This window comes from Micropterus salmoides, unplaced genomic scaffold (genome assembly GCF_014851395.1).
Source record: "Micropterus salmoides isolate LMB-PRFRI ecotype aquatic unplaced genomic scaffold, ASM1485139v1 Ms_hic_scaffold_7, whole genome shotgun sequence".
Lineage (NCBI taxonomy): Eukaryota > Metazoa > Chordata > Actinopteri > Centrarchiformes > Centrarchidae > Micropterus > Micropterus salmoides.
The window spans coordinates 20,556,095-20,571,228 of record NW_024044459.1 but is presented as its reverse complement, the minus strand read 5'-3'; the positions used below and the strand labels follow the sequence as shown (position 1 = coordinate 20,571,228).

Below are 15,134 nucleotides of genomic sequence, written 5' to 3'. Positions count from 1 at the left end.
CAGTTTTAAATCACATTAAGGCTTAAAGTTATGCATAATTAAGGACATGGTGGCTTTAAGTGACAGGTGGGTGCTGTCATAGGTGGCTAGCCTCTAGGTGGTTAAGCAACCAGGCTTTATACGGTCCACCTCAGCTTTGCCCATTTTGGGAGGGAAATCAGTGCTGCTGTTGCAAGTGTTGAATATTATAATATGACATATGCTCCTTTGACAAAACAATGTTAAATCATATTGTTGCAAGATTTTAGCCTGTTGTTGGTTTCCTTCCTTCATTAACGCATACCACACCAATCATCATAAATCATCATACATTTTAAAGCTGAAGTTTGTAACCTTGCTGTTATCATCCTGCTGTAGTCTGGGCTAAAGATATGGTAGTTGTATTTTGTGGGAGTTTTACTTTTTTGAAAGATTGCTTCTCATTTACATTTGTCACTTGGGAAATGCACCAGCTAGTGAAGTGTGATATTACTGAGCTTATGCTTTGGTTTGATGCACAAAAATGTGATCACGCATAGAAGTAACATCCAGAAAGTGGACTTACCTTTGAACTGATTGACATTAAAAGTATGGAAAGTGGAGAGCCCAAAAAAGAGAAATTCCAGCTACTTCTATGGAGATGTGTGTTTTAAGAGACTAACCACAAAAATGAATATATTAATGATTTATGGACTGAAAAATAAAATATTTAACAAACACATTTTCTTCCTGCAAATGTATGCTGTCTTCCAAAAGAAGCTTTACTATATTTAATAGATGTGAAAATGTGTACATATTATTTATTTTTTAAGTCAGTATTATGCAAAGCAACTCACCAGTTTTTTTTAAATGCCAGGTCCCTGGAAGGGCCAGGGTGTATGGGTCACAGAAAAACACTTAAAGAAATGGTATTATGCTCATTCAGGTTCTAAGTCTTATTTAGGGGTTGTACCAGAACAGGTTTACATGGTTTAATTTTCAAAAAACACCGTATTTGTTTTCATACTGCACATTGCTGCAGCTCCTCTTGTCACCCTGTGTTGAAGGCTTTGTTTTAACTGTGGAGTGATACTTCTTGTCTCTAAATGATCTTTGTCTGGAGTTGCACATGCGCAGTTCCTAGTTAAGGACTACTAGCCAATCAGAAGCAGAGAAGGGCGGGTCAGTGAAAAGCCGGTAATAGCCAATCAGAAGCAGAGAAGTGCGGGTCAGCGAAAAGCCAGTAATAGGTCAGTGAGAAGCAAACACGGCTTTGTTTCAGCTGTACATGTTGCCGACTAGCTTGGCTGGAGCAAGAGTTTCAGTGGTGAGTTATTAATCTGTAACAAACATATCTTTTATCCATAAAGTTTTAACTGGGCTCTGTCTCTACATCACAGTAACAACTCCATGTCCATTAATTGTCTGGAGGGTAGCAAGTGTTTGGAAGGGAGAGGAGAGGTTTTTCCACAGGTGTTTTTGAGGGTCTGTCAGAGTAGCCGTTTGGCGAGCGTTATATGCGGCGCATTTAGCTTTCTTCCCTGCAGTCATAAGGATGAAAGGGAAGCGGCTAGACTACAAATGAGCTGTTTCCAGGCAGTTGTTACATCCCAGCTCACTAGGGGAAAAGGGACGTACGCATAAACCAGATGTACTTGGTACGGTGGAAGTTATTTATTTATACAAGAGAGTTGACAAGGTTTCAACAAACTAAAGTTGGGCAAGTGGGTGCTGTGAAAACGAACTCAAGATAACAAAAAAAGATCCCTCCAAAACAGGGATTACTAACTCGAAAACCAAAGTGAAAACAAAACCTCTCTATTTTGGGTGTGTCAAAACAAAACACTGGGAGCGCAGCACCCCTAAACCTAAAATCCTACGTGTAGAGTGGGTGTCAGTACTTATTCTTAAACCTAACCCAACTCTGCAGACACACGGTTAAACACAAACTAACGCAAGTGTCTCTCTTAACAAAAATAAACACTTACTGACTCTCAGTAGTGAAATAAACTGCTGCAACAGAGTCTTTAGCTAAACAGCTAACACAAAGACTACTCTCAACAAAATAAGTACTGACTCTCAGTAATAGCAGTAACAAACACAAGCAGGCCACAGAAGTGAAGCTGCTGCAACTAGCATACAATATACATACGTTAGGCTCAACACAAACAGTGGTCGGCACAGAGGCAAAACAGTTAAGGACAGAGCGCGCCCCTTGCATGGCAGTATGGTGGCTTTTATAGCAGCAGGCCTCAACCACAGCTCACAGATTGGTGGATGGTCTTGGGACTGCTCCAATCAGGATAGATGTAGGCGGGAGCAGACAGATCCTCACCGACACCAGCCAATCCTCAGCCGGGGATTGCACAGTCTGCTTAGCATACTGGGAAAACACATGGACAGTAACCAAAACACAGGCTGCTACCAGTGGCCATAACACAGTTCAGAGCGGAGTTCTTTGTGGGAGATGGGAACTCCCTTTGGGGTGGACTTTGGGCTTTTTCACTTTGTAAACCTATTACATGCACAAAAAAGGTATAAAACTCAATAAAGGAGAGGGAAAAAGCCAAAAAGCAAAATATCACCTCTTTAAGGAACTAGAAGGGTATTGAGAGAGCACAGACCTCCGCCGAGGCCAATGGTGCAGTCCTCTATGATATGCAAATCTGCAAGCGCAACCACTAAAGCTGCGTTTCCACCAAAAGTACCCGGGACTTTTAGTCCCATGATATACTTTTCAAGTAACTAAAAGGTTACTTCAGCTCATTGTTGTGTGCGTTTACACCGCGGTCTAAAGACCTGCAAATATTAGGCAAATTAACCAGCTGATGTGTGGGCAGGCATCATTATTTAGTAACCACTATCGATGAGCAAAATGTATATATGAACATCAAATTTGATTGGAATATAATGAAAACTATATGCTTGACCATTTAAAAAAAACACATTTTTTTGTGTGAGAGTATAATAAAGAGACTAAATAAAAGTTCATTAAAATTTAATAACAAACTGGATAAAGCCATCAAGTTCTTAAAAGAACTCCAGTACAGAGAAAGTAATCAGCAGGTCCATTTCTTTTGGAGAAGAGGAGACCGACGTCAGCTACATGTAGAGCCCTCCTGACTGATGAAAACTTTAAACAACATCTCCGGACCCAGTATTTAGCGTAACTCTATCAGCTGTTAGATGTAGCCTAAACACACCCCTGCACGCTGGCTGCTATTTCTGAGCTATAAATTGAATGCCGATGTACGATCTAAGGCAAGACTTGTGTGTGCTATTTGACATTTTATTGTGATTTATTGGTTTGCAAACAATGGTAGAAAAAAACAGACATGCTCAGTGTAAAGCCAGTATTCTCTTCTCGACCATTCAGAAATTCACTGCAAGGCAAGCCCCACCCCCTGAATGTACAGGTAAATTTGGAAATTACTACCTCTCAAGCAGGGACCTTTTTGGGGGTAAAATAAAGACCCTGGAACTAAATTTAGACCCTGATCCCTGCGGTGGAAACGCGTCTTAATATATGGTTTAGACGTTCTTCCCTAAGAAAATATTTTGTTATTTGACTTAAACTATGCATTTTGGTGAAACACACAATATTTTTTTGCCATGGATCTGCTCAAAAATGTAATGGGTTCACCCTAGGTCCATGCCACACCTGTTCACCAAGTTTCCATAATCCATCCATCCATCCATCCATCTTCATCCCATAATCCTGCTGACAGATATACAAACTGCGCCAAAAACATAACTTCCTTGTAATAATGTAGCTCTTTTAGAGACAAAAAATAAATGACAATGCTTGAAAGACCTTTCATAGATTGGGTAGTGTTCACAACACTGCTCTCACACACACAGAAATTCACCCTCACTTATTCACCCATAGAGACTCCTATCTTTCGTGCTATAAAGGTGTTGTGAAATTGTTGAAAGCAATGACGGCTGTAATTGAGTTCTCAGTCCCTCAGCTTTCTCTTTACTCGTTTACCTTCTTTAATCTCTTCTTCTCCATCTGACCACTTTCTCCCCGATGGACATTCCACCTCCATTACTCTGACACAGCTGGATTACACTGCTAGAGTGGATAAGACTGGAGCTGGCCACCTCTTTTTAACAGTAGACAGCCTGTATTTAGTTAACATGCTGCAGGTGCATACTCATAGAAAGTATTTGCTTAAGAAGGCCTTTTGTAATATTGAGAACTGTATTTGGTTGAATCTGGTTGCATTGCTGCATGTGCAGCTATATCTATTTCTGTATTTATTTTGCGCTCAGTCTGTTTCTGAGCTTAGTTCACTACAAACTCAGTATATCTTCTTTCTTTGCAGTTCTGGACAATCCAGAATCATTGATAGAGGGGTAAAGGTGTGATTCTTAAAATGAACTGCATGTTTGTCTTTTTTTCCTCACAGGTGCGGATTGAGACAGCTACAACCCTGAAGCTCAATATCTTTCCCATACTTACCACCCCCACCACCTATAATTATTGCATGAAATACATTGATCATGCTATTCTTATTAAGCTTTAAATTTAAGCCTTGCAGCTTCTGAAGGCATACATGCTTTACCAGTCTGTTGTTAGTCAGTATCTATACATCACAAGGAGTTTGATTTCATCCTTAACTCATGGCCACCTGTTGATGACTTCGAGTTCCGGACAGAGCAATTTCTTCCAGTAAGTACTTGCAATTCTATATACTATGTTATGCTATATCATTATTATTGTGAAATAATATGTATATATGTGTGTATATATTGGGTGGGAATCACCAGAGACCCCACGATACGATGATATCGCAATACTTACAGTATGTCACGATATGATGTTGTGATTTTAAACATTTTGCAGTATGCTGAATATTGTGTAAACATATGTAGGTTGCACATGAAGCAGGATTGAAATGTAGCTTTGTCAAGCTAATTGTGTCCAGTGTTGGTTGATCAGTGGAGCTGACTTTAATGTTGGCTTGGCCGTCAGCGGTTAACATTATTTCTGGATGGTGGCGTATAGGGTTGAACGCTCATGTTCTTGGAATTTTATTTTCAAACACTCCTTGCAAATCGCGTCATCATTTCATGTTCTTCTTCCCTTCCCGTTTTATTTTTTCCCAAATTCTTTTCCCAAGTTTTCCATTAAAATTTTTCTGATTTGTGTGTTCTATAACAAAACATTTTGTCATCAGAAAGAGTGTGTAATCAAATTGTGGATGAATACAATTTTAACAATTCAATAAGAAAATATTACAAATATAATCCATAACATTGAATTTGATGTATCATGCAATATGCATATAGAAATATTCAAATTTATGTTCAGTTATTTATGGTGACAGTTCACAGTACATGTATTGCAACACTAGGACATTAAAATAGTTTAGTAATAGGGATGATTCACAATGAATGCATTGTTGCAATACATGTACTGTAAATTGTCCTCTGTTAAATAGGTTATTACTAAAGGGTGACCGATATGGGTTTTTGGGGGCCAGTGCCGATTATAAAAGCGAAAAAGAGCCGATTTATGAGCCGATACTTAGATTGTGAAAATGGTTTGGATAATAGATCATTTTCCTGCCCAAACTACACTTAGAACAGGCCGATATTGAAAGCTGTTCTGTATGTGGGCTATAAAACCTTTTCCTAAATGGATTATGTTAATAAAATAGAACAGCCTCAACAGCTTCACATGTGAACAATTGCACATCAATAAATATTTGCTTCTAGGAGGGGCATCTTTTTTAGGCATCTGCAAACAGAGAGAGTGAGACAGAATAAGCATGTGTATTGTTACCTTACAGATAATCTGCCATAATAACTACTTTCAATCTTGCATATTCACATCTAGTTGATCTCTTTACCAGCACTCTTTAATAATATCCAAAGCTACGAGAAACTATTTCTCAACCATCTGGCTCTTAAACATGCTGTCTATGATACAGAGACCTGCTGTTGCAACGAGGATCTTGCAACTATAACTTCGATGTATCACATTTAAAAGATGAGCTAACGTTAGCCTAGATAACTTTATCTGGCAGGAAGGTGTTACATTCTTGTTCACATCACGTTTATTTACATGTCCACTCTGGTTTAATCATTTTCTACACGCCGACTGTAGCTACAAACAAATGGCCCGCAGATATATTTTAGGATACATTACACTCTATAGTTTAACTGCTCAGTGACAAAGGAATTTCCCCTTGAGGATCAATAAAGTATTTCTGATTACGACGTTAGCGCTCCTCCACTGATAAACACGGCATTAGCTTTGTGGCTAATTTAGCAACAGGCAGCGTTTGCAGCTTTAAGTGATGTTGGAGAATATTTAGAAGTGATGAACTAGAGACAAATGAGGACTGTTCACTAGAACTGCCTCACTGTTTCAGAAAGAAATCTACGTTTGTCAGCAGCGTAGCCTCCTACACCCACTAACGTTACCGTAACATTAAACATAACACATAACATTACTGCTGTGACCCGGGAGGAAGCCACGAGAGTGCAGTGAAAAAATGTTTTTACAACTATTACCATAGTTGCTTACTGATAATTTCCACCCACAGTTCTTCTGCAGGACAGCCACCATGTGCTGCTCGAATACACGCTATAAGTAGGTCTGACGGAGGCTACTCTGACGTGGGAAACACCCCTCCTTGTTTACAAAACTTGATTTGAAGGAGCAGTGTTTTTTCTGTATGTCTGGGTTAAGCACTGTGAAAAACAAACAAAAGCAAAATTTTGGTAGATTCCACGATTTTCCTTTTTTTGCGGCTGATTCCATTTTGCAGTTCTGTTCGTGTTTTCTGCATCACAATCTCTTTCTCTGATGCCCCCATCTTTGTTTTGACCAACTTCCTACCAATTGCACAGGCCTGTGCTGACATCACCAGAAAAAAAATATTTAATTATTATAGTATCAATAAGTTTAATTTTGTATTTGCAATATTAATAATTACTTGTGTAGCTGTGTATGGATACAGGATTCCCACGCAATTACTAGCATTAATAGCATCGTATAGCTGGGTTTTGATTGTTTTCTCCCACCCCTACTATAAATGCTTACGAGTGGAATCAAAATTTCACAATAATCAACGAACAAATGAACACCTTCAGGTGCCCATTTCCCCCTTTTCTAACTCTTAAATTCTCCTCTCTTTGTTCAGTACCTCGAGTCTATCTTCGGGCTTCTCTTCCAGTTGTTGCAGCAGGTGACGGAGTGTGACACTAAAATGCAGGTGCTCCATGTCATCTCCTGTGTCATCGAAAGAGTCAACATCCAGGTGAGATTTGAAATATCAAGCAAAGAAGTGTTTGGAACGTGAACATGTGAAAGGTTACTTGTGAAGTTGAGTAAAAAAACAAAACAATGTCTTTGAAGGAGCCCTTGTGTTTGACATCTGTGGAGCTTGTAAGTTCTGAAGCTGTTAAAAAAATATTATAACACATAATAAGAAAACATCTGTCACTCTGTTTTAGCCCCAGACCACAAAGGTTGTCTGTCCTCAAAGAAAGAGAGACATGAATTATTTTTCACATCCTGAGACACTGGCGCTGGAAAAGCAACTGTGATTCTTGACTCTTTGTAAATCACAATGCCTAAGGCAGCCATTGTTCTTATATCTGCTCTAACTTACCCTGATGATACAGTCTCCCCTCTGCCACTTCAGTGCTTTTGTGGATATATGGATTTTTTCCCCCTGAGCATCCAATAAGTTGTTCTAATCCACTTAACTGCCAACACTTAAAAAATTGACCTTCCTCTTGACCCCCCCAGGCTCTTTTCAGATCCGTTTTAAGCACCTTCCCTTGAACGATCTCTTGACTTGAATCTGTCACAGAAATGGCTTTCATCCTTGTGAACTGTCAGTCTGGTTAAGTCTTCCCCAGTCACTGGCCCTAGCTAAACTTCTCAGTGGAAGTCCTATTAATATTCTAACACTTCTCACAAGGGATTTTGAGCCCACAAAGAGTGGCAGCAGCTGAAAAAACAAGTCACTGAAACCATGAGTGCAGCTTTAGCTGAAATGAACATGATGACAGGTATGATGAGATTTAGCTCCTTTTTCTGCTGTCAGTCTCACAAATGTCATCATAGGAGGGGTTCTGGGTCTGTTTTTCTCATTTTTTTTGTCTTTCTCCTTGAGGCTCTATGTCTTGTTATTATTATTATTTTTTTTTTTTTACTGTTCCCTCTGCTCCTAGCCAGTTCCTTTTATAAAGGTGTAATCGAGCGAAAAATCCCAGTGTGGGGTCTGCAACTCAGCCACATAGCTTCTACAGGGAATACGAAGAGGAAGCACAAGTCAGCAGAAGAAAAATTGCGGAAAACTTTTTGAAGTCTGTAATTCAGTGCCATACTCGGATGCCTTACAGTTGGCTGGCTGCTCAGCAACTGCACCTAAATCACAGTGTGCCATAACGTTTTCCAATTTCACACAGGAATGAGAGTGATAGCATCCTCTTGGTGTCTAAATACCCACACTTTTCTAGTGTTTGAAACAAAAGAACTGCATTTTAGAAGAAAAAAAGGATGTATTTATAACTCAGGATAGAGAGAATAGTAATAAATACAGCCCCATTTTGTTATGAAAACAGATTGTGGTTGAAGTAGCTGTAGTATAGAGCACAGGGTCAGATAAAGTATGTTGGGCTGCTGACTGTTTTTTATTTATTTATTTTTTGTTTATGGGCAAAACCTTAACTCAGCCACTTGTCACCCCTTCAACGTGCCATTGACAGTGTACGTATTTGCCCATGGTAAATCTAGCAGGCACAGCAATTAGAGGCTGTAGAGGCAGAGGGGGAGAAGGGAAGCTATGAGGGGAAATTTTACACTAATTGCGTAGTTGCTTATTTTTATTTTATTCTATAGACTCAATGAAAAACACACTTTCAAGGCCAAAGCAGTTACTTGAGTTTTCTTTGAATATACATAATACATTCTACTGTGCTGAGATGGGAACAATTTAGAGAACACCATTGTCCCTGTCACTGCTCCCAAATAAGGCTTTTATTTTTTTATCATCCACAGCAGACTCTAACATTACTTTGATAGTAGTTAAATACACTGTATTTGTTGTTGTGTGAGATACAGGCTGAAATTCCCAGTATTCTGTGCTTTGCTTCTTATTCGTCATTTTAATTTCCTTCTGCTTCAGATCCGACCGTACGTAGGCTGTCTGGTTCAGTACCTGCCCCTGCTCTGGAAGCAATCTGAAGAACACAACATGCTTCGATGTGCCATACTCACTACTCTCATCCACCTAGTCCAGGTACGGTGCATCCTCAGGGTGGGAGATGAAACACTCAGTGATTGAGACAGAGTTCCTTTCAGAGTGTGTAACAATACTCATCAAAAAGTACTCATCTGGCGAACTGTGGGAGGCACTGAATCTGTACAGCTGAAAGGACTTGGATTAGCAAATTGTGCAATTTCACACTCATTTAGATTTTAATGTATGCAATATAATGCTGATATGAAAAAAAAAAGAAAAGTATTGGTTTTAAAGTTCTAAAGCAATTAAACATACAGGCGATAAAGAATGATAGGACAACATCGTTCAATTCCCCAACAGGGCTGCATTTCACTGATGTGCGTCAGAGGAGCAGCAGTACAGGCAAAAGAAAGAAAAATGTGCACTGTTCAACAGTTTTATACTTTCCTCACAGATGAGCAGGAAAGCAGAATCCAAGTTATTAATGATGAGTCGAAATGCAGTTGGAAGAGTTCTCATGCTAAACTATCTGCATACAGTACACAAAATACCAGATGACGAGAGAACGTTTGTGTCATTTCCTGCCCCCCCATGTCACCTGAAATGTCATTAAAATGTGTATGACCTAAATGGACATGGATTTAGATCCTGCAGTGATACCTGAGCATTTTCTCAACCAATTGGAAGTAAATGTGCCCACACTGTTTTTAAAAGAGTCATAAAAATAACATAAAAAGTCACTAAACAACCCTTGCATCTTAGGGCATGTATTTTGCAAGTCCTTTGAGTACAAAAAGCTAGTATTTAGGACACCTTTTTATTCGGAACAGTTGCACACTCCCTGCACCTTGCTGGCTGTGCGACATGCATCTTATCTTTTGTAAGAACGAGTTATGCTCTCACACCAGTAGTGCAGCATGGGGGCAGCGTGCCCTGACAAAGGTGTGTGTTGCTGGAAAGGGGTGAGTCAGAGCAGTGATATATTGAACTTAAACACTGCTCAGATGGTCTGCGAGGAACACCTGTTAAGCTAAAGCGCATAAAGTATCACTCGTAACACTGCCTGCTTTTTTTTATTTTTTAGGTTTTCCAGATATTTCCATTGACTTTCTGTATCTGTGTTTTCCCACAGGGCCTGGGGGCAGAGAGTAAGAACCTGTACCCTTTCCTTCTTCCTGTCATCCAGCTGAGCACCGATGTTTCCCAGCCGCCACATGTGTATTTACTGGAGGATGGGCTGGAGCTTTGGTAGGGACCCACATGCATAAACACTACGCATTTATGAGATACAGAAAATCTCCCCGAGGCAGACGTTTATGAAGCACTGATTGATGTCACTTCCTCCCTCGCACTTGAGACCACACTCATATACACACCTACACATCCATACTATGACTATAACTGTCTTTTATCGCTCTGTCTTTTCCGTTTCTCTCCGTCGGCCAATTCACTCATGAGTCCTTTCTTTGTCATATTAGTCATCAGCCTCACTTACTGACTCACGCTGAGTGCATATATGGGAACCAAATGCAAACACTTTGCAGATAAGTAGTGGAAAATGGGCTCACTGTGACATCTTGTTTTTATTTGCTTTTTCACAGACAACCGCTAGGTGGGCGATGAAGCTATTGATAATTTATGTGGCCTCACAATCTTTTCTTTATATTGTTTTGGGCACATGCCATTTTACAGCTATCTCAAGAATGTGCTGCATAATGGCACACTCACTTTTGCAAATGCTATACACTCTCAAAAGGTTTGGTTCAATAGAAGAGAATTTGCATGGTTACCTTTTGTTCCTCTCCCATCATCTCTGCTTTTTAACTCCCTCCTTAATCTATTTTTTTCTGTCTGTGGAGAGCTGCAGTGTTCAGCATGCTGTGTGTGCTTGTAGCACAAAGCCAGTCTTATGTTTCTGTCCTGTCTTTTGTCCTGCCTGATAAACCCCTGTGCCCCAAATATTTGTTTACAAAGTCAGTTCCATTTTCTCCTGCTTTTATCTTTTATCAGCTGGTTTTCCTCTTTCAGTATCTGTCTTCCACATCTGTCTGTCTTGTTTTTTCCCTATTAGTTCGTGGAGCATGCCTCAAATCAGTCATTCGTGTCTCACCTTCTTGAGTAGTTGCAGGTGAAAACATGTAATCAGAGCTCTACTGTGCGAATATTTGCCCCTAAAAATAGACATGTGGAATGGAATTATCGTTATACTAGTGGTTAGTTATATAGTATACTATTATATGAAATTAATGAATATGGTAGCATTATATAATTGATATATTAATGTTATACTAACAGTATACTGTTATCTAAACATACTTTTGTTACAATATGTTATTATTGTTACAATATCTCTCTAATAAAGAGGGGAATCTGTGTGTGTGTGTTTGGATTATGTCAGTAACTGGTTCAAAAACTACATGTTCCACAATATGATTATAGTAGTTTTCTGTGATGAGTGATCAGTGTTTTAAAAGCTTTCAAAAAGTTTTCAATGTGTTAGATTTTCAAAAAATGTATCTCTTTTTGTGGGCCTAATTTTTTTTCATTTAGGAGCACATTGGGAAAAAAGTTAACTTTCTGATTAAACCACCAACCATCAGATTTATGTAACAGGTTCTTTTTATTATCAGATTTTCCTAACTTTGCTTTCCCGTGCCGCCTTCTTTTCCATTTTTCTTCCTTTTACACCTTCTTCACCATGTATTATTCTTTCTCCACATTTATGATGCCCATGTTCTCTTCTTTTTCTGTCTGTAATTTGTCCCGCTGTATTTCTCTTCCCATTTTCTTTTGCCATCTCTAATCTATGTTTTCTGTGCTCCTATCACACAACTTTGCCCATCTTCTGTTTTCTTCTCTCTTTTGCACTTTCTCTCTCTTCTTCTTTATTTTTTCTCTCCCTTCTGCCTGCTCTCCTTCTTCCCTCCCTCTCATCATGCAGGTTGGTGACTTTGGAGAACAGCCCAGCCATCACCCCGGAGCTGCTCAGAATTTTCCAGAACATGTCCTCTTTGCTGGGTGAGCTCACATGGGATTTCTTTGTTTGCTGGTCTTGTTGTGTATGTGTGTTTGCTTTTGTGTTTGTACTTGTGTGTGTGTGATGTGTGTGCAAATGAGAAAGGAGGTTATCACAATAACATCAAGAATGATGCATTTTGCATCGATTGAGGTCAGATTATGTCTCCCTATGTAATAGGGATATTTATTTTGAGATTGTGTGTGGTTCAAAAAAGAGACGCAGAAAACATTTCACGTCTAAACAGACTGTGAGATAGACAAGAAAGCTGCACAATCTGAAAGAACAAACGAGCATTTTAAGATCTAATAATTCTAACCACAGAGACACTGAAAGAATGAGGTAAGAAAGTTGATGCAATCCCTGGACACAGAGTTAATATACATAGTTTTATCTCTTCAGGCTATTGTAGCTTATAAGGATCACAGTTGTAGCTTTGCAGTAGCCTCAAGGCATCAGGGCCACTACCCTGGGTCTGTAGGCAGCTGTGAGTGGTAGCAGACTGAATGGAACTGGCTGGATGATTTATCGCAGGCCTGGAGCATTGCCCTGGTATGTACAGGGGTGTGTGTGTCTGTGTGTGCGCAGGGGGTGGTGATGATGAGGTATTGCAGTATAACAGTATTGATTTGGTGCTTCTGCACATAAAGCGAGTCAGGCTGTTATTAACACTATTGTATCCTGACTGGCTTACTGGAGCATTTGATCATGTGGACAAGGAATCCATGTGACACAGATGAGCAGGACTCAAGTAGACAGTCACAGATGGATGCAATGGAGGCGGAAGGATTTAAAGAGGCTCAAGAAAAGGGGGAGGTTGAAACATAACAACGAGGAGGTGGATGAAAATAAATGACTGAGGAAGTGATGATGTGAAAATTTATGACAAACGTTATCCCTTGTGTGTTCTGAGGAGCTTGGACATGGATGGATAGAAAGATAAGAGAGGCCTCTTTGACTTGTATCTAGTGCCAAACAGAAAGGTAAACCCAGGCAATGTGGCTTTCAATGATGGACTGACGGAGAGAACAGGGAATGTAAAATTGGAAAGAGGGTGCAAGATTGAAGAACAGAGAAAATGGAAGGTTGGATGGAGGGAAATGAAAGATGGCATGAGTGGATAAAGTGAAGTAAGGTTAGAGGTTGGCAGATGAGTTGTTACCAAACTTGTTATGGTATGTGTAAATAATTATTAACACTTTAAGGGTACTGTACATAAGATCTTACGTTTACCTGCAGACATTCACTCATTTATCTTAGGTCTCACTGATATGCAATCAAACAGATAATTAGAAAACAGTTAGTCATATATTAGTCATTAGTTATTAAGATAATTAGTCATTTTAAGTCATTATGCAAGTGAAACGGCCAAAAATGTGAATATTCTAGCTTCTCAAATGGGAGAATTGAACATTTTTTCTTATATTATTGTAAATGATATCATAATTTGGATATATTGGAGGTTTTTACTGTTTGACTGACAACAGAATATATTTGATTTCACCATAGGCTCTAGAATTTTTTTATTCCGTCACTCATTAAATTTTCATAGTTTTCTGATGTTTTAAGAGACCAAATGATTAATCGAGAAAAAAACCCAGCAGATAATAAATAAACACAAGCTGCAGCCATACCAAAAATACAGAGTCATTCCTGTGGGCTCTGTTGTTTTCACAACAGATTAGATTTGTCATAATGCAACAGGTTGTAAAGTGAAAAATTAGTTTGTAACTCCATTCTGCTAAGTAGCAGACAATATACATTTATATAAAAGCAACTGGAAAAATGGTAAACAGAAATAAACTATAATCAATGGAGCAGTGCTGAGGATGAATTTGAGCTTAAAAGTCCGATATCTTGGGGGAGTGCTCTGCAGTCTGATGGTGTGGCAGCAGAAATTTCTCTTCCCAGAAGGCGGCAGGGTGAACAGGCTGTGGGTGGGGTGGGTACTGTCCTTTAGTATCCTTTGGGTATATCCCGTGCTAGTTGGAGATGTTTTCAGTCAGGATGCTTTCTAGTGCTCCTTTGTAAAACTTGACAAAAAATTGGCACGGGAATTTCCCTTCTTAAGCTTCCTCAAGAAATACAGTCATTTTTGAGCTTTCTTCACCTGCATGGAGATGTCAAGGTGTGTGAGGGCTGAGTGGAGTGCAGTGGAAATTAACACCCGCTAAATGCGGGTGGATTTTCCGTTTGGCGGCCAAATTGTTGGAAGGCTTCCCGCCACATTTGGTGGGTAAATATATTTGGCATATAATTTCTATTTGACAGTAATTAGCAGCAGACCGGCGTTCTTGTTGGTTGTGTGTCGCACTTAAGTTGTTCCCCGATGTACCAAGGGATCTAAAATTGTGTAACACATGGATTAGGGGCGTTCATTGGTTGTTGTTTATGTTAATTTCATGTTACCTGTGTTTTAGGGGCGTGGATTTGTAAGGGGTGGGTATTATGGTACAGGTGACAGGAGTCGGGAGGGGACAGTGTAGCCGCTTTCATATGCAGATCAGCGCAGAAAGAATATCTGCATTTATGTCTCACTCACTTCTTTGTACTGAACAAAAGTTTGCAGCTTTATCCCGTGTGAAAAGGCCTTTATCCCGCAACCATGTGTGTTTTCACAAAGCGGTCCGGCTTTACAGGAACCAGCGGCGTGCCACGGCCTGTCGGCTGTGGCTTTTCACAAACAGATCATTTCGCCTTTCTGTCTCGTGTCTGTCACCAACTTACCCTGCTCAGAGGCGGATAAAATCTGCTCCATACCTTTCATAAACTGCAGCGAGCCGGGAGATTGGCGCAATACCCCCGTGAAAAAATGCAGCGTGAAAGCTGCTAGTGTTAGGTGCTAATTACAAAATTTGTTGTACTAGGAGTGTTTTTAGCTTTTAGCTGGGTAGTTGGCAGTCCAGTCTAGGATCTGACACACTGTCAGATCTACTAGTGGTCCTGCT

The 15,134-nt window shown here is 39.7% G+C and overlaps 1 protein-coding gene across 2 annotated transcripts in view; it reads left to right on the top strand.

The window, feature by feature from the left end:
- ipo11 (importin 11) overlaps window positions 1–15,134 on the top strand; it is a 147,901-nt gene that overhangs the window by 66,839 nt on the left and 65,928 nt on the right. For both annotated transcript variants that reach the window (XM_038703094.1, XM_038703095.1), the window contains exons 17-22: window positions 4,374–4,407; window positions 4,596–4,636; window positions 7,119–7,235; window positions 9,114–9,227; window positions 10,303–10,418; window positions 12,112–12,188. In XM_038703094.1, coding sequence (XP_038559022.1) covers window positions 4,374–4,407; window positions 4,596–4,636; window positions 7,119–7,235; window positions 9,114–9,227; window positions 10,303–10,418; window positions 12,112–12,188 — 499 coding nt within the window. The remainder of the gene's footprint in view (window positions 1–4,373; window positions 4,408–4,595; window positions 4,637–7,118; window positions 7,236–9,113; window positions 9,228–10,302; window positions 10,419–12,111; window positions 12,189–15,134) is intronic.